General features: G+C 38.9%; 1 protein-coding gene across 3 annotated transcripts in view; it reads right to left on the minus strand.

The window, feature by feature from the left end:
* Positions 1-20,427, minus strand: part of LOC122563211 (bombesin receptor-activated protein C6orf89 homolog) — a 97,473-nt gene that overhangs the window by 47,939 nt on the left and 29,107 nt on the right. For 2 of the 3 annotated variants that reach the window (XM_043716771.1, XM_043716775.1), the window contains exons 5-6: positions 19,653-19,788; positions 12,236-12,368 (exon numbers count right to left, since the gene is read on the minus strand). In XM_043716771.1, coding sequence (XP_043572706.1) covers positions 12,236-12,368; positions 19,653-19,788 — 269 coding nt within the window. Of the gene's footprint in view, positions 1-8,414; positions 10,162-12,235; positions 12,369-19,652; positions 19,789-20,427 lie in introns of those variants that run through there. The other variant, XM_043716773.1, reaches the window with a different exon arrangement.

The following is a 20,427-nucleotide window of genomic DNA, read 5'->3' on the forward strand; positions in this document are numbered from 1 at the left end:
ATATGTTCATTATGTGAGGCCAAGAAAGTTAACCAACAATTCATGTATGAAACAAAAGTTGGTATGGTAGAGATCAAAAGCGCTCATCTTTGAAGAATTGAAACAAGAATTTCATGCTTAAACACCACAGAAATCTTTGCAGTGCAAAGAGATGGCGTACACAGAGAGCATGAAGAATGTTGTTGAATGTTTATTATAATCCAAAAGACTGGATGCAGTCAGATAATGAGAATAATATTAACTTGATATTACATCAGCCTTCTAATAATACCTTTTCTAATTTTCTTCAGCTTTGAACTGAAATAGAGTGAAAAATTGGGAAAACCGCACCTTTCAGATCAGTGTTTAACTCCATGAGGTGAGAGGCAAATTGGGGTAGTGGGCAGATAGGTGACAGTTTGAATTCATGCATCGCTGGACACCGGAGTGCTTCTAGGAAAACTTAACAAACAGCGAAATTCACAAGTGATCTTGAAGGAACCTGATTGGGAGAGGTCACAGCACAAAACTATTCACTTACCTGTTTATAAGTTCAGCCTTGCTGTAAATCTACAATAGTGAGTAGGTTCTTATTAATTATGTTTTATCGAGAAAGGTCTCTTAAGTCATAACAATTAAGTTAACCTGGAACAGTGTTTGTAGAAGAATAAGATGGTGCTATTTTCTGGGTCTGTAGATTGGAAGCAGCAAAAATGGCCTTTAGTAGAGTGATATGCTCTTCCTGTCAAATGTGCAAGTTTAGGGAGAGTTTGTGTGTTACTGAGAATTATATCTGCAATAAATGCCATTTGTTGAGAATCCTATCAGATGGAATGGATTGGTTGGATGGACAGTTAACGTAAATGAGGAATGTACAAGAGCGAGGGAGTGTGATGGATGGCAGTTATCGGAAGGGAGAAAAACCACAGATACAGTCGTATAGATGGGTTAACTCCAGGAAAGGTAAGAAAGGTAGCAAGATACAGAAGAAGTCCTCTGTGGCTATCCCCACTGCAAACAAGTATGCTGTTTTGGAAAATGTAGGGGGTGATGAATTCTCAGAATGAAACATGAACAGCCAATTTTCTGGTATCAATGCAGGCTCGAATGTAATGAGGGGTCTGTTGGGTTCCAAGCAATCAATTGTGCGAGGGGACTCTCTCATCCGAGACAGACGTTTCTGTGGCCAGCAGCGAAAAATCAGGTGTGTTGCGTCCCTGGTGCCAGGATCATGGATATCTCAGAGGGTGCAGAATGGCCTCAAGGGAGAAGAGGGTCCAGCAGGAAGTCATTGTACTCATTGGAACCAATAACATAGGAAGGGAATAGGATGAGATTCTGAAGGGAGAATATAGAAAGTTAGGCAGGAATTTAAAAAGGAAGTTCTCGAGGGTAGTAATATCTGGATTACTCCTGGTGCTATGAGCTGGTAAGGGTAGGAATAGGATAGAGCAGATGAATGCATGGCTGAGAAGCTGGCGTATGGCAAAAGGATTCACATTTTTGGATCATAGGAATCTCTTCTGAGGTCGAAATGACCTGAACAGGAAGGATGGATTGCAACTGAATTAGAAGGGGATTAACATACTGGCAGGGAGATTTGCTAGAGCTGCTTGGAAGGATTTAAACGAGTAGCATGGGTAGGAATGAGTGGTGTTTGGATGGCGGTGGACCGAGGGAGATGGTGAGGAAAGAGATCAATCTGAGGCTGGTACAGTTGAGAAAAGAAGCGAGTCAAGCAGTCAGGCAGAGAACAAGATAGGACTGATAAATTGAACTGCATTTATTTCAAAGCAAGAGGCCTGACAGGTAAGGCAGAAGAACTCACTGTATGGTTAGAAACATGGGACTGGGATATCATAGCAATTACATAAACATGGCTCAGGGATGGACAGGTCTGGCAGCTTAACGTTCCAGGATACAAATATACAGGAAGGATGGAAAGGGAGGCATGAGAGGAGAGGGAGTGTCATTTCTGATAAGGGATAGCATTACAGCTATACTAAGGGAGGTCATTCCCAGAAATACATTGAGGCAACTTATTTGGGTGGAACTGAGAAATAAAGGGATGATCACCTTATTGGGATTGTATTACCGATCCCCTAATCGTCAGCAAGAAATAAATTTGTAAGATTTCAGTTATCTGTAAGAATAATAGGGTGGTTATGGTAGAGGATTTTAACTTTCCAAACAGACTGGGAGTTCCATAGTGTTAAGGGTTTAGACAGAGAGGAATTTGTTAAGTGTGTACAAGTAAACCTTCTGATTCAGTATGTGGATGTACCTACTAGAGGTGCAAAACTCTAAACAGGAGGAAGGCTAATTTTGATGGCATGAGGCAAGAACTTTCAAAAGCTGATTGGGTACAGATGTTCGCAGGTAAAGGGATGGCTGAGAAATGGAAAGCCTTCAAAAATGAGATGAGAGTCCAGAGAAAGTATATTCATATCAGGGTGAAAGGAAAGCCTGATAGGTGTAGGGAATGCTGGATGAGTAGAGAACTTGAGGCTATGGTTCAGAAACAGAAGGAAGCATATGTCAGATATCGACAGGATAGATTGATTGAATCCTTAGAAGAGTACTTAGGGTGTGGGGGAAGATATAAAAGAGACCTAAGAGGCAACTTTTTCACGCAGAGGGTGGTTCGTGTGTGGAATGCACTGCCAGAGGAAGTGGTGGAGGTTAGTACAACTGCAATATTTAAAAGGCATCAGGATGGGTATATGAATAGGAAGGGTTTGGAGGGATATGGGCCGGATGCTGACAGATGGACTAGATTGGGTTGGGATATCTGGTCGGCATGGATGAGTTGGACCGAAAGGTCTGTTTCCGTGCTGTACATCTCTTTGACTGTGACTCTGACTGTAAAGGCAGTAGGAGTATACTTAAGAAGGAAATAAGGAGGGCAAAAAGGGGACACGAAATATCTTTGGCAAATAGGGTGAAGACGAATCCATAGGGTTTTCACAAATACATTTAAGGGCAAAAGGGTAACTAGGGAGAGAATAGGACCCTCAAAGATCAGCAAGGCAGCCTTTGTGTGGAACTGCAGGAGATGAGGAAAATACTAAATGAGTATTTTGCATCAGTGTTTACTATGGAAAAGAACATGGAATGTGGGTAAATAGATGGTGACATCTTGAAAAATGTCCATATTATAGAAGAGGAAGAGCTGGGCGTCTTGAAACACAAAGGTGAATAAATCCCTAGGGCCTGATCAGGTGTACCCCAGAACTCTGTGGGAAGCTAGGGGAGTGATTGGTGGGCCCCTTGCTGAGATATTTGTATCATCGATAGTCACAGGTGAGAGGCCGGAAGACTGGAGAGTTGGCTAACGTGGTACCACTATTTATGAAAGTGGTAAGGACAAGCCAGGGAACTAGAGACCGGTGAGCCTGATGTCGGTGATGGGCAGATTGTTGGAGGGAAATCCTGAAGGATAGGAGTTACATGCATTTGGAAAGGCAAGGTCTGATTAGAGATAGTCAACATGGCTCTCTGCATGGGAAATCATGTCTCACGAACATGATTGAGCTATTTCAAGTAACAAAGAGGATTGATGAGGGCAGAGAGGTGGACGTGATCTATACGGATTTCAGTAAGGTGTTTGACAAGGTTTCCCATGGGATACTGGTTAGTAAAGTTAGATCTCATGGAATACAGGTAAACTAGTCACTTGGATACAGAACTGGCTGGAGGGTTGCTCTTCAGACTGGAGGCCTGTGACCAGTGGAGTGCCACAAGGATTGGTGCTAGGTCCACAATTTTCGTCATTTATATAAAATGATTTGGATATGAACGCTGGAGGTATAGTTAGCAAGTTTGCAATTAATACCAAACTTGGAGGTGTCACGGACAGCGAAGGAGATTACCTCAGATTACAACAGGATCTTATTAGTTATGCTAATGAGTTGAGGAGTGGTAGATTGAATTTAATTTAGATAAATGCAAAGTGTTGTATTTTGGGAAAGCAAATTTTAGCAGTACTTAAGGGTTAGGTCCTAGGAAGTATTGCTGAACAGAGACCTTGGAGTGCAGGTTCATTGTTCCTTGAAAGTAGAGTCACAGGTGGATAGGATAGTGAAGGGGACATTTGGTATGCTTTCCTTTATCGGTCAACGTATTGCGTACAGGAGTTGGAAGGTCATGTTGTGGCTGTACAGGACATTGGTTAGGACACTTGAAATATTGCATGCAATTCTGGTCTCCTTCCTATTAGAAGGATGTTGAGAAACGTGAAATGATTCAAAGAATATTTAAAAGGACATTGCCAGGGTTGGAGGATTTTACCTATAGGGAGAGGTTGAACAGGTTGGGGCTGTTTTCCCTGGAGCGGAGGCCGAGGGTCGACCTCATAGAGGTTTATAAAATCATGAGGGGCATGGATAGGATGAACGGACAAGGTCTTTTCCCTGGGGGAGAGGAGTGCAGAACTAGAGGGCATAGGTTTAGGGTGAGAGGGGAAAGATATAAAAGAGACCTAAGGGGCAACGTTTTCATGCAGAGGGCGATGCATGTATGGAATGAGCTGCCAGAAGGTGCGAAGGCTGGTACAATTGCGACATTTAAAAGGCATCTGGATGGGTATATGAATAGGAAAGGTTTAGAGGGATATAGGCTGGGTGCTGGCAAGTGGGACTAGATTGGGTTGGGATATCTGGTCAGCATGGACGAGTTAGACCGAAGGATCTGTTTCTGTGCTGTACACTATGACTATGACAGATTAGTCTGAATGCAGAGCTGTGAGGTGATGCATTTTGGTAGGCAAAGCATGGTAGGACAATATAAAATAAGCACAATTCAAATGTGCAAAGTACCTAAGTATATTTGTGCACAGATCATTGCAAGTGGCAGGACAGGTAGAAAGGGCAGTAAGCAAAACATACAGAATTCTCAGCTTTATTAATCTAGGCAGAATGCACAAGATCAAGGAGGTGATATTGAACTTGTTTAAGACATGTTAGACTTCAGCTGGAGTGCAGGGTATCAGAGCATCACATCATAAGTAGGATATGAACAAATTGGAGAAAATGTAGTGGTTCGCAACAGTGGTTCGCAAGAACGGTTCAAGGTATGAGGCATTCTAGTTATGAAGATAATTGAAGAAGTTGGGACTGTTCTCCTTGGAGAGAAGACTAAGAGATTTAAAGAGGTTTTCAAAATCACGAGTGAGATAGGTAGAGTAGAAGAGGAAAAGCCATCCCTGCTCTTAAAACAAACAAGAAGCCATAGATTTAAAGTGATCTTCCAAAGCAACAAAGGAAAAATGAGGAAAGACATTTTCATTCTTTCAGTAGCATGAATGGGTATGAAGTTCACTGCTTAGAAGTGTGGTAGAGGCAGGTTCAATTCAAGGATGAGAGGAGTGGATGGTTATTTGGATGAAAATAATATGCAAGTGTACAGCAGAAAAGCAGAAGATTAGCTTTAGGTAATGACTATTATTCTGAATTTTGTATTTGCTTATATTTCTAATTTATTACTTCTTTTATTTTAGAAGATTGGCTATTGCCGAATTTATTTTTAATTCTTTTTTCTAGAATTTATGCTCAATCAGTACCTAGGTACCTTTGTACCTCAGTTGAAACTTTATTGCTGGAACAGCACAGCAGGTCAGGCAGCATCCAGGGAACAGGAGATTCGACGTTTCGGGCACAGGCCGAAGAAGGGCCTGTGCCCGAAACGTCGAATCTCCTGTTCCCTGGATGCTGCCTGACCTGCTGTGCTGTTCCAGCAATAAAGTTTCAACTTTGATCTCCAGCTTCTGCAGACCTCACTTTCACCTTTGTACCTCAGCAGAACACCATCAGCAGCAACTTGTAAACTTCTCATTGTACCCATGAGAGTTTCTGAGGCAATAAAGCCAATTCAATGTTCATTTAACCAACTAGTGCAGGCACAAGGGGAAAAATTGCTTCCTTCTGCACTGTAACCCTCCTGTGATTCTAAATTGAAGAGGAGTTTTAGTGCTAATAAACTTTAAACAAATGCCACGTCCTGAGGTGTGCTAGTGCTGTGGTGGGAATTTAAGGTAATTTAGTTTAGCTGGGGAATTAATTAATTTGGCGGGGGATAAGATACAGATTGAAGCGACACTCGTGGATAGCACACAGACAAATGCTGAGAGCAGCCACAGCATAAGATATTAATTAGTCACAACCAGAATACGTGTGCAGTTCTGGTCACCACAGTAAGAAAGAATGCGATAGTGGGATGCAAAGGAAATTAACCAGGATGTTGCCTGGGCGAAAGCATATCAGCTAAGAGAGACTATATGGGACGGAGTAGTTTTTCTTCAAGCAGAGGTGGCTGAGGGGGAACCTAACTGAGGTGCACAAAATTGAGGGCATAGACGAGTTAAATAGGATTAAACATTTCCCCTTTGTAGAGAGATCAATACTTTATATATATGATCTGGTTAAAGGGCAGGAGGTTTAGAGAAGATTTAAGGAAGAATTTTTCATCTAGAGGGTTATGGGTATCTGGAACTCTCTGTCTGAAAGAGAGAGAGAGAGGCAGGAACCAACACAACATTGAAGATGTATTTAGATGATCTCCCGAAGTGCCACAGCATTCAAGACTACTGGCTAACTGTTGGAAAATAAAACCAAGTAGATAGGTGCTTGATGACTGGCATCAACAAGATGCTGTAAAACTCCAAGATTCTAACATAAGAAATAGAAGGAGTAAGCCATTCTGCCTCTCAAGCCTGACATGCCATTCAAAAAGTCACAGAACTTAACTCTTTTGTGCAAGCTCACCATAGCACTCAACTCCCAAAATATTTCAAAAATCTACCTCTACCATTTTAAATACTTTCTAGTGTCCAAAGCTCTGAAGTAGAGAATTCCAGACATTAAAACCCCCCAGACATTCCTTTATATTTCAATTTTAAATTGGTCTCTTATACTGTAACTATGTCCTCTAGTTCAAGACTGTCAACATCTTGTCAACATGTACTGTCAAGCTCCCTCAGAAACTTGTTTTGAGAAGATTCTCATTCTTCTGAATTCTGATGAATAAAGGCCTTACCTGTTTTGCCAAGTCAACCCCTTCATCCCAGCAATCAACCGAGTTCATCTCTTTTGAACCGTCTCCAAAGCGACTGCATCCTTCCTGACGTTTTGGGATTAAAAACTGTATACTACTATAGTTACAGCTACACCAACACACCAACATATAGTTATAACAAAACTTACCTATTTTTAAAATCCAACCCAAATAACAAAGGCCAAAATTTTATTTGCCACCTTAGTTACTTACTGTTAAGTGCATGCCATCATTGTGGTTCATTCACAAGAACACTGATCCCTGTGCTGCACTTTTTTTGAAGTCTCTTCATTTAAATGGCCTTTCAATTCTTCCTATCAAACTGCAATATCTCACATTTTCCAACAATAAACTCTGTTTGCTGTGTTTTTGCCCATTCACAATCAGTCTACATCCATTCCTTATGTCATCATCGCAAAAAGCCCCCTAGCCTATTTTACATCACTAGCATATCTAGATAGGTTATTGTGCCCCTTCCTCCAAGTCATTAATATGCATGGTAAATAACTGATCCCCAGGATAGTCCTTGCGACTCTCCACAAATTATGCCTTCCCAGCCTGAAAAAGACATGTCTGTTGACTTTTGTCTTGTGTTAACCAATCCTTAATCCACAGCTAATTCATTATTCCCAAACTTGAGAGCTCCAATCTTACGCAATTACCTTTTATGTTGCACATTCTGAAAATCCAAATACCCTTATATCAACTCTGCCTATCACATGTTCGAAGAACTTTTGCAAAGTTGTCAAATGATTTCCATTTCACAAAACCATGTGACTGTTCAATTCCATTAAGCTTTTCTAAATGTCCTACTCTTTCGTTATTTTTTATTAAGTGACACTAGCATTTTCCCAATTACAGATGATAACTGGGCTTAAATTTCCTATTTTTTGTCTCCCTCTCAACTTTAACAGGGATGACTGAATAGGAGTTTTCCAATTTGTTGGAACCCATCCAAAATCCAGTGATCTCTGCAATATTTCAACCAAAATCTCCACTATCTCTGTAGCCACTTCCTTTAAAAGCCTTACTTGCAAATGTTCCTGTCCTAGTCTGACGAGTTTGTCAAAATAAGGAAAAAAAGATCATTAAGGGTTTTGTCAATTTATATTCATTGAAGGGGGAAAGAAAACAAGTTAAACCTGCTGAGAATAATTACCATTTAACTTTCTTTCAAGACATGACCTACTATAACAAAGAAGAGCAGGAAGGAAGATCAGTGAATAGGCTAATGAGACAAGGGAGACCATTCATGGACAGAGAGAGAATGACAGTCATTGGTACAGCAGCATCACCTCTCTGGGGAGGTGAACAAAAATGGGCGGAAATCAAAATGTTCAATGTCTGCAGTGTTTCATCTTGATCCAGCAAAAGTATACAGCAAGTTTCAATAAAAATAATTTATTTAAAATGTCAGATAATTGGTCACTGCATCTGATGCAAGATCTTTAAGCCAACAATTCAGATACAACTGTTTATCTGATAAACAAATTAAGCTAATTTTAACAGCATAAGACAAATAAAAGCCGTTTTGAAATTGCTTTGCTTCTAAATTTATGGCAAGTAATTAAAATGCTGGCATCCAGTCCAGGCAATTTCACCCCCCTTTTATAGAAAGTGGGAAAATGTCACTAGGGCAAAATATTGAGATCTATTGAACTTTAAAACATTTATAACATTGGCTAAGCACAAGCCAAAATGGATTTTAAACCATTCTACATGGTAAACAGTTAGGAAAAATAATAATGCACAAGTATTGTATTAATTTCCATAAAGCAAACACTTTTGAGCATCCATTTTGTTTCCTCACTTACCTACCAAAAGAGAAATAATCAAACATCAAGTATTTAGAATCAAACAAATACTCAAAGTTTATTCACATCATCTTAAAAATGCTACCAAGATTCAAGCTGATTTCAGTGCCATTCCCAGATTTGGCTTCTCATGATTTTTTGACAATTTAAAACATTGATAAGTGACCCATTTCCTGTTCAATTATGCACACAAATGAACAACTTATCTGGTATTGTTGTCGTAATGTAGTATCCATTAGAAGCAACTTGTAGACTACTGCATGTATGACTGGTGCAGCATTTGCATTATTTTCAGATTTCTTCTACATAATTATAAAGGAAATTTTAATTATTTCTGTTCTCATCCATACCTACGATGCTGAAAATTAAAGGCCATAATTGCATTTGGATTTTTTTTCTTTAATTTGAACAAAACACTATGCTGCTTGGACATCATATGTAAATTACCTTTCGACTCAAATGTTCATTTATCAAAAAACTCAAAAGCAACATAGTTCAATGATTTCTTCCATTTACACATATACAAATATATTTTATATATATTTATATGTATATATACAAAGCAAAACTTTACAAAGTTGTTTTGAAACTATGTACATGGTGAGGATACATTAAAATTATTGCCAGTTCTCCAAAACCACCATATTTATACACAAATATTATTTAAACATCATATAACTTAATTTAAAAAAACACAAAATATAAACCATGCCTTAAGCAAAATGAGTACTCTACCATTATTTTCTTTTAGTGGGGGAATATTTGCCACCTATTCCCCTAAATTGTCTCATGCTTCAGTTCATTCTTTGAAATGATTAACTTCTGTTTATGTAATTAGTAGTCATTTCTCCCTGAAAACATTAATAATTTATTCTGCATCATCAGTTAGCAGAGACAGTAAACAATCAGAAATTTAAGTTGATGCAGACTTTGCTTTCAAAATATTTAACATTTTCTCAACTAACTTATCATTACATGCAGCCAGTTCTGGAATTCTGAAAAGCTATTTTGGACTCATTCAGAAATTTCCCATGTGCAAACGACACTTTGGATTGTTGTGCAATATTGCCAACATAGATCAGCCAGAGTGTAATCTAGCAGTAAAAATTAAAACATATTTTGGAATGTAGATCTGTCCATTGACATGCATTCAAATAACAGTTCTAAACTGGATAAATATTGAGTATTTGCACACAACCAAAACATTCAGTTGACGGCACTAGGAACATCCTCAGTTAGATGGATCCAACACAAATAACGACTGTTTGTTCTCCAGTTGGTAAAATGGTCATCCGCCAATAATTTGAATTGGCATAAACTGTATTTGATGAAAAGCAAATAATTACAATTCATACAAAGATAATCACAAATAGCTTGATCAGGATATTGGAAGTGCTACCAGATGGAGTAGCTGCAGTTAAGTACATGAGAGAGAAAAAAGCCAAGGAAATGCTGAACGGGTATGAAGAAACAATGCAGGAGGATACTATTGTGGATATTCTCGGCAACCTGTTCTTGTGTGCACAGCTTACATTTTATTTTGAGAATGCGAAAAACAAAAACATACTCTCCTGCTTAACATGAAATAGATTATGCCAAACAGAACAGCATCTCACATTTCAATGCTTTCACATTATGGCTTTAAAACATTAAGTAGGAAACAAATATTTACCTGGGATACAATATTTTTCCTCTCAATAAGGCATATCACAGGTCTTTTTGTCAAGGAATTTAGACAATCAAACAGCAATATGCACAGGATTGTAACACAAAATATAGCTTTAGAAAGTTTGTATTTATTTCTAAGTCCTATAATAATAACAACTGGTAAGGATGTGAAGAGCCAAATCAGCTTATCAAAATTCCTCCATCCACTGGACTTATGTTTTATTTTTGTCTCAATTGTAAATGCTCATGAATTCACTTGTAAATCAGGTGAGACTTAGACCCAAATTACCATTCTACTCTTACTGCTTTGCATTATGATTGGGATCTGCATTTCTAGCCAACAATTCTAATCCTTTATTTCTTCAGAAATGTAAGGTGTACCTGAACTCCCAAGTTTTCCTGTGATGCAGGACATTCAGGAAAAATCAAACCACACTCCTTTTTGCACAGCTAATGCTGTATCCTATGCATGAAGTGTTCAACTGCAGAGCCAGCCACTTTGACATCTCCTGTGTTAGTGAAGTATGTAGCTAAGTGTGGGGTTAGGGTGCCAAGTACATAACGGTCAGGGGGTGTCAGATCCAGTGGTTCAAGCTAGTAGCATGGGGGTGGGGAGTGTCAAGTCTGGGCAGGTGAGATCATGTTGAGCTCAGTGAGTTAGCATGTCTGGTTGTCAGGAGTCCAAAGGGTGCAAGAGGTTGGAGAGAGAATTTTTTTGGAGGTACTGATGAGTAGTGAATTGGGGCTGGGTCAGTTTGACAGTTATGCCAGGCTTTTAAACCATCTAACTTTTCCTTAGTAATTATTATTTTCTAAATTCTCCATCTTTAGTGGATTCCTTCAGAGGGCAATATCTGTGATTCCACAACTCCAGCCTGCGCTGCTCCAATATCTACAGAACCAACAGAATATCTTGGCCCAGTAATCTGATAATTCAACAACACTCACTGCAAGATTCTGTAATCTGGGCATTACAATGCCCCCTGCTGATTTTCTGATGAATTTCTGCAACTTGATCCCATCTAAGACAGTTAAACCCACTGTTATCGTATAGTGCACGATAATCATGAGTCCAAAGATGGAAATCCTGCTTCTGCTGCATTTTCCCATCATTTGCATAGTTTGAATTTTGGATATGTGGCCACCTGTAAAGCCTAGGTACTCAGAATTCACCCATTGATAAGGAGGCAGGAGGCAAAAACACAATTTTGAAAAATGCACTCCCAAGTGCAGCTGTGTTCAGTCCCATTATAAGGAAGTGCAAAATATTTAGGCAGAAAAATTGTTTTCTTTTTAACATAGGCAGCTGCCAACCATCTGTTTCTCCAACTGTGCTACGCCCCTGAGACTTGCTGCAGCAGCACTCTATTCCCATACTGGTGCAAAATGGAATGAGACTGGAACAATAAATCGTCAGAGAAAGCATAGATTTCTGTGCTGAAGGTGCACCCCAATAAAGTTGTCATGCAGAGCGGGAGTGCAAAAAGGTTAGCTAGTATCTCCATTGGCACTACATGCAACCAAAGAATCAAAAACAAATGGGAACAAAATTATTTAAATTAAAAATATTTAAAGTAGATAACATATTGAAAATGTTTTCAAGAGGGATAGCTTTTAAACAATTATTGATTTTCGACCTGCAGCATGAGAGCTGGAAAAACAGTAAAGATATTCTGTCCTTTATCATTGAATGAACAAAAAGTGAAGTAAATTTGATTACATACCAATATCTCCTTCTTCAAGCAGAACTAAAAATGAACCACACTGTTCCGCACATTTCTCAGAGGCATTAATATGGAGTTTCAGATTACCTCCACCTACAAACAGCCAGCTGTGTCCAACTTGAAGCTGGTGGGACTAGAACAGAATAAAGGGGGAAATAAAATCCATAATAGTGTTGAAACTTTTGTAGATCTTTCTTAATGAAATCAGCTTTGATTCAGTTACTTTAATTCTCTAAAGTAGGTAATTCCTTTAAACAAATTGCGTCTAGATTTGAGAGATAGAACACACATTAAAAAGAATCTTAACTTTTTTGAACCTGCATCGCTCAAGGCGCCAATTGACTTTTATCACAGTCTTTCATCATGACCTCTCTCTGATGAGCTATTGAAATTAGGAAGCTACAAAAATTTCAATATTGTTTGGCATCTATCTCACAAATCTAGACTATCTGTACTTTAAAATTTAACTTCAGATTGACTTGGAATTTTTATTTCCAAAGTGTAACTGATACATTAAAATTTATAATAAACTTGCTTGGGTCAACTTATGAGAAAATTCTACTAAGAATCTAATAGGAATACTCCAACCTAAAGCCAGCCATAAAACAGAAGCAACGTAAGCAATCAGAGCCTGAAGGAAGTTTTGACTAATACCACATTGCTTGTTTTATACATGAAAACTAAACTGAAGATTTGAAACTATCAAGTCGTCCCTCCAGCACATCAAGCACCTGTTTCACAAAATCCAGTAATGAAAGCTTTTCAACTTTTAATAGAACTTATTCATAGAACAATACAGCGCAGTACAGGCCATTCAGCCCTCGATGTAAGGCCAACAATCTAAAGCCCATCCAACCCACATTATTCCATTATCATTCATATGTCTATCCAATGACTATTTAAATGCCCTTTATGTCGGCGAGTCCATTACTGTTGCAGGCAGAGCATTCCACACCCTTACTACTGAGTAAAGAACCCACCCTCTGACATCTGTCCTATATCTATTACCCCTCGATTTAAAGCTATGCCCCCTCATGCTAGCCATCACCATCCGAGGAAAAAGGCTCGCACTGTCCACCCTATCCAATCCTATGATTATCCTGTATGATTCTATTAAGTCACCTCTCAAACGTCTTCTCTCTAAAGAAAACAGCCTCAAGTCCCTCAGCTTTTCCTCATAAGACCTTTCTGCCCCTCCAGGCAACACCCTAGTAAATCTCCTCTGCACCCTTCCCAATGCTTCCACATCCTTCCTATCATGCAGCGACCAGAACTGTATGCACTAATCCAAGTGCAGCTGCACCATGACTCCATGGCTCCAAAACTCAATCCCTCTACCAATAAAAGGTAACACACTGTACGCCTTCTCAACAACCCTATCAACCTGAGTTGCAACTTTCAGGAATCTATGCACACGGACACAGATCTCTCTGCTCATCCACACTACCAAGAATCTTACCATTAGCCCACTACGCTGTATTCCTGTTACTCCTTTCAAAGTGAATCACCTCACACTTTTCCGTATTAAATTCCATTTGCCACCTCTGAGCCCAGCTCTGCAGCTGATCTATATCCCCCTGTAACCTGCAACATCCTTCTGCACTGTCCACAACTCCACCGACTTTAGTGTCATCCAAATTTACTAACCCATCCTTCTATGCCCTCATCCAAGTCGTTTATAAAAATGACACTTATTCATGTGCTGCAAAAATGCATTGCAAGGTCCAGAAAACAATCTAATTGAAGGAAAATAAAACATGAGAAATACGAACTGAAGTTTAGACTGACATAAATGCAGGAATCGCCTGACCTATATTAACATTACACAGCAGTGGAGCTACTTTAACGGGCAGGGCAAGTTCCAAGGATACAGGAAATTCAAGCCTTATCAAAAGAAACTGCTTCTGTTTTGTACAAGTCTTCAAGAAATTCCAGGCATTTCCCTCTGGTTTCCTCCACAGTCCAAAGATGTGCAGGTTAGGTGGATTGGCCATGCTAAACTGCCCTTTAGTGTCCAGGGATGTGCAAGTTAGATGCATTAGCCATGGTTAAAATGCTGGGTTACGGGCATGGAATGGAGTATGGGGTGGGACGAGGGTTGGTGCAAACTCAATGGGTTGAACTGTCTGTATCTGCTCTGTAGGAATTTTATGATTCGGTTTTGAGAGAGGAGTGAAGGGAAAACATTGGTGAAAGCAGTATGCATCATTCTAGAATTTGCTCATTTCAAATGGTTACCTTATTTTTGTGAAAACAAGATGAGTAAAATGCAACAAAGTGCACACTGAACACACCAAGGGAACTAGCCTTCAGAGTGTTGTGAACTCTCAATCTCCACTCCCCAACTTCAATTTGTCTCTTTTATCACATAGACATTTAAAGCTTACACAAAATATCAGCTTTCAGAGTGCTCTGCATCTCCATTTCAGCAGTTTTTAAGTTATATCTCAGTATATAGTACTGAATAACTTCATTGATTTTCTTAAATTATTTTAATGAAACACAAATTTGAAGAGAAAGATAATTGAATGCTTTTGTTGCTGTTTTTATTACTAGAAAGTGTCTGGTTCATGGAATCAAGATTTTCTTTCAAATTAACTATATACAAACCAGTACCGTAAATACTTTTCTTGCATAAAGATTGGTAGGCCTGATTACAAAACTGGCTCAAAAATAAAGCTTACAGGATTTGTATTAGAAAATGTGATTACATTTACTTGCTCAGAAAATAATTCCAATCCATTGTTAAGGTGTTGGAAAAGGCCACAATTCAGCTCCTTGAGTTCATTCTGCCAATCAATCAGTTAGATTATGATGGCTGTCTATCTCAACACCATTTATCTGCCTTTCCCCTCTATTTCTAATCCTTATCTAACAATTATTACGCTCAATCTCAAAATATTTCATTCAAGCCAATATCCACTCTCTGTATGATATAAGTGGTTCTTCAGCTCATTTCTAAATAGCCAGCCACTAACTGTCTTGTTCTGTAATCCTTCATGTCTCTCAGTATTTACTTGAATAAATCTCTTTAAACATGTGGATTAGATTACTGTCATCCTTCCTTTTTCAGGGAAATGCATGCCAAATTTGTTCCAGACTAATTTTGATGAACTTGCACAGCAACTGTCCCAAAGCAGACATATACTTCCTGAATCAAGCAGCCAAAACTGAACAGAACACTCCAGATGGGGTCTAAGGCTCTATTGAAGTGAAGCATTTCCTTCTCCACTTCATTTCAGCCTTCACAGCAACATTCCAATAGTCCACTGTACATGGACACCCAAATCCCTTTGTTTCTCTACCATTTTTAGTCTTTCACTATTCTGACAATATATTGACTTAACATTCTTGGGTGCAAAATGATGATTCCACACCAAGCTCCATCAGCCAATTTTTCCCAAACACAATCTGTGTACCCTGCCTCATAACTTACTGCTCCGACCTACACAATTCACCAGGCCTCCTAATATGCTGTCATCGCCAAGCTTGGTTAGAGAACAAGTAATGGCGAAAAGTTGAAACCTTGGTACTGATCCCTGGGAAAACATCATCTATCACATCTGACCAGATTACGTTCTCTATATCCTAATACTGCTGAAACATTTTACTTTTAACTTCTACATCCCTTGAAATATTATTTTACTTTTTGTTGTATTTTCTCTTACTTTATTTGCATCCCTTTGCAGTATTCTCTTACACTTCAAGTGGATTGGATTTTCAAATTTAAAAGACTTCTGCAGGATTAGTAGGGAAACTAACATGTTGTTATAATCAGGCAAGTTTATTCACAGATTCATGAAATATAATATTCTGCATAAGTGTAGTCAATGCAAACCTTGGTACTACATCATCAAACAACTTTACTTAGCTTCATTTGACAAAGCAATGCAACACAGGCCTGCAAAGAGAGAGAAGACAATACCTTAAGATTACATCTGTAAGGTTGAGGGGTCGCTGTATAGATTGTGTGTAGCTAAGGTCCAGGCTTACAAGGCTGAAGACGACAGAGACAGCATACACCTAACTCATTAATCCTTATTAAAAAACCGTAACTGCAGCTCTGACCTTGTAATGGTGGGTTTAATTTGTTAAAGTGTAACTTCTATTAGTTAAGTTTGTAACAATGTGTTTAAGTTTGCAATTAGGTATTTTCTCTAATAGTATTTTCTGATCTTCTGTATTAGTTTCATCTTTAAAGAAAAGGATAAAAACTGTCTCCAAGCATTCAAACAAAACAGAAATGAAACCAATTACAGCTGATGATCTAAGGAAAAGAAATGGTCAGTGATAATGATTAAAACATGAGCTCAACGATATTGATTTTTGGGTTCTTGATGTAAGTGCCTCTCTTTCTCTATAACAAAGTAAGGAACATTTCACACTACCCTCTTATCTTAGCAGAAAGGTCATAAAGTGACAATAACAAAACTTTGTGAAAAAGATCGATCCAACAATAAATGACAACTTATAGAGTCATAGAGATGTACAGCAGGGAAACAGACCCTTCGGTCCAACACATCCATGCTGACCAGATATCCCAACCCAATCTAGTCCCACCTGCCAGCATGGCCCATAACCCTCCAAACCCTTCCTATTCATATGCCCATCCAAATGCCTCTTAAATGTTGCAATTGTACCAGCCTCCACCACTTCCTCTGGCAGCTCATTCCATACACATACCACCCTCTGCGTGAAAAGGTTGCCCCTTAGATCTCTTATATCTTTCCCCTCTCATCCTAAACCTATGCCCTCTAGTTCTGTACTCCCCGATTCCAGGGAAAAGACTTTGCCTATTTATCCTATCCATGCCCCTCATAATTTTGTAAACCACTATAAGGTCACCCCTTAGTCTCCGACGCTCCAGGGAAAACAGCCCCAGCCTGTTCAGCCTCTCCCTATAGCTCAAATCCTCCAATCCTGGCAACATCCTTGTAAATCTTTTCTGTACCAAATGACACCAAATTGAAGGTGTAGTGGACCTCCAAATTTCCCTGCCAGTATATTAGTCCCCTTCCAATTTAGGTGCAATCCGTCCTTCTTGTACAGGTCACTTCTACCCAAAAAGAAATTGGAAGGGGACTAATATACTGGCAGGGAAATTTGGAGGTCCACTACACCTTTGGTGTCATCTGCAAACTTACTAACTGTACCTCTTATGCTCGCATCTAAATCATTTATGTAAATGACAAAAAGTAGAGGACCCAGCACCGATCCTTGTGGTACTCCACTGGTCACAGGCCTCCAGTCTGAAAAACAACACTCCACCACCACCCTCTGTCTTCTACCTTTGAACTAGTTCTGTATCCAAATGGCTAGTTCTCCCTGTATTCCATGAGATCTAACCTTGTTAATCCGTCTCCCATAGGGAACCTTGTTGAACGCCTTATAGATCACATTGACTGCTCTGCCCTCATCAATCCTCTTTGTTACTTCTTCAAAAAACTCAATCAAGTTTATGAGACATGGTTTCCGATGTTGACTATTCCTAATCAGTCCTTGCCGTTCCAAATACATGTACATTCTGTCCCTCAGGATTCCCTCCAACAACTTGCTCACCACAGAGGTCAGGCTCACCGGTCCATAGTCCCCTGGCTTATCTTTACTGCCCTTCTTAAACAGTGGCACCACGTTTGCCAACCTCCAGTCTTCCGGCACTTCACCTGTGACTATCGATGATACAAATATCTCAGCAATCACTTCTCTAGCTTCCTACAGAGTTGTCAGGTACCCCTCTTCCATGTCCTTTTCCACAGTAAATACTGATGCAAAATATTCATTTAGTATCTCCCCCATTTTCTGTGGCTCCACACAAAGACTGCCTTATTGATCTTTGAGGGGCCCTATTCTCTCTCTAGTTACCCTTTTGTCCTTAATATATTTGTAAAAGCCCTTTGGATTCTCCCTAATTCTACTTGCCAAGCTATCTCATATCCCCTTTTTGCCCTCCTGATTTCCCTCTGAAGTATACTCCTATTTTCTTTATACTCTTCTAAGGATTCACTCGATCTATCCTGTCTATACCTGACATATGCTTCCTTCTTTTTCTTAACCAAACCCTCAATTTCTTTAGTCATCCAGCATTCCTTATACCTACCAGCCTTTCCTTTCACCCGAACAGGAATATACCTTCGCTTAAAGAACCACTCAAAAAATAGTGGGAGGTGTAATCAGGCAATTTTCACTAAGAGCCAATTAAGAAACTGATCATGTGTCCCCTCAACCAATAAACCTAGCCTAGGCCAGTCAGAATGTAATGTTGTGGGTGTAGCATCTACAGAGTTAATAAGCAACAGCTTTCAGTGACCAAGACATGCAAGAATTTGGAAGCAGGAGTATTTCAAATCAGAAAAGTTCCTTGAGGCATTGGAGAAAAACCAAAGACAGGCGTTGTTGTGCCCTAAACTGAACCAGAAAACAAGAGCTCTACTACCCCCATAAAACCATTACTATGTTTTAATAGATACTACTTATACCCTACGTTTCCTGCATTAATGCATGAGACTGTCGTCTGTTGCCTTCTTGGTTGAAATCTCAAATGAACAAACTAATGGGTTTAAATTATAAAGACTTCCAAAACTACATTTTGTATGTCCTCTCTGATATGGTTTCTTACATAATTTGTTGGCTTAATTATACAAATGGCACTTTTGCCACTGAGGAATGCTCTGTTATTGTACTGTTTCGAATACATTTGTTATTTCCCACCTTTTGTTTGAGGCATACACATTGGCAGTACACTACTGCAATCAATTGCATTCTATTCCCTTTAAAGCTTTTCATTCATTCCTTCAAGGGATGCTGGTGAGTCTAGCATTTATGGCTCACACTGAATTATTGCCCTTGAACAGAATGGCTTGCTAGACTAGTTCAGAAGGTAGTTAGAATGGGTCTGGAAAGAGGGCATAAATGAATCAGATTTTTACAGCTATGATGATTGTCATGGGGATGATTACCGAGATGAACTTTATATTTCAGATGTATCATTTAAATTCAAATTCCACCAGCTGCTCTGCTGAGATTTAATCCCATGTCCCCAGATCATCAGCCTGGGTCTCTCAATTATTTATCCAGTGAGTGACATTAGCACTAAGTCACCATCTTTCCACCCCTTAGTTAAATTTTCAACATTGGTTTGCGTCTCCCCTTTCACTCTCTCAACAGAATATCAAATTCATTCACAATATGCTTGCAAGGCTGACAAAAGTATTAATGACCCATAGAAATGCATTATAGAAGTAAACATTAAACTGAAAAGTTTCTTCGTAGGTGGAGAAGACTGGTATCTGCTGTTCCAATATTATAAATCATAAATGTTTCAAGTAGTTGACTAATGAGGGACAGACGATTAAATAAGTTTGATTCAGTGTGCATTGTTCAATCACAAAGCACAATTGCCTGATTTGATTTTCCTTACCAGAAGTTGGAATGGAGAACCACGACTGGGTGCTATTATACACTTCTTCAGGGATACCTTACTTTCAAAAGGTAGCATGCTTGAATTTGGAAAAAGCATTCGAAGAATATGCATCCCATTTATACGTTGCTTTTTCCTGATTATTATGAAACAAAACAAACATATGTTTGCAACTGCTCATATTACAGAATTTTAGATCTGATTACTATTTATTTTTCTATAAAAACAATTCAAGTGCAAAGAACAAAATTAGGAATAAGTACTTTAATCAATTACCAGTTATAATTTAGAGGTGTCCAATAGGTAGATGCTATCTAAAGTCAAAGATATTTTACAGCGAAATTATACACTCAAGGACACATGATGCTTTGAAAACTCATGGTTTCACAACACAAATATGATTTATACTTCTCCACCCAATTATTTTGTAACAGGAGTTCACACTTTGAGTCATTCCATGGAATTTTAATAGAAAATGGGATATCCTAAGACCAGATCTAACACCAAAATGTTTGCTAGTGAGGTAGAATGAACCTTTTTAGACAGAGGAGGGATTGAACAAAATTAACTTTTTTTAAACTGAATTTCATGATTCCAATACATAATTGTTGTGCAAAAATGGTGAAGTTCACAACAAATACAGAATGCTAGAGAAACTCCAAGTCTGGCAGAATCTGCAGAAAGTACTCATTACTCATTTGGTGCTTGATTCAGACCTCCAGCACTTGCAGTATTGTGCTTTTGTATGGTGAAGCTTGCAACATAACGAAAAATT

Source organism: Chiloscyllium plagiosum, chromosome 26 (assembly GCF_004010195.1).
Source record: "Chiloscyllium plagiosum isolate BGI_BamShark_2017 chromosome 26, ASM401019v2, whole genome shotgun sequence".
NCBI lineage: Eukaryota > Metazoa > Chordata > Chondrichthyes > Orectolobiformes > Hemiscylliidae > Chiloscyllium > Chiloscyllium plagiosum.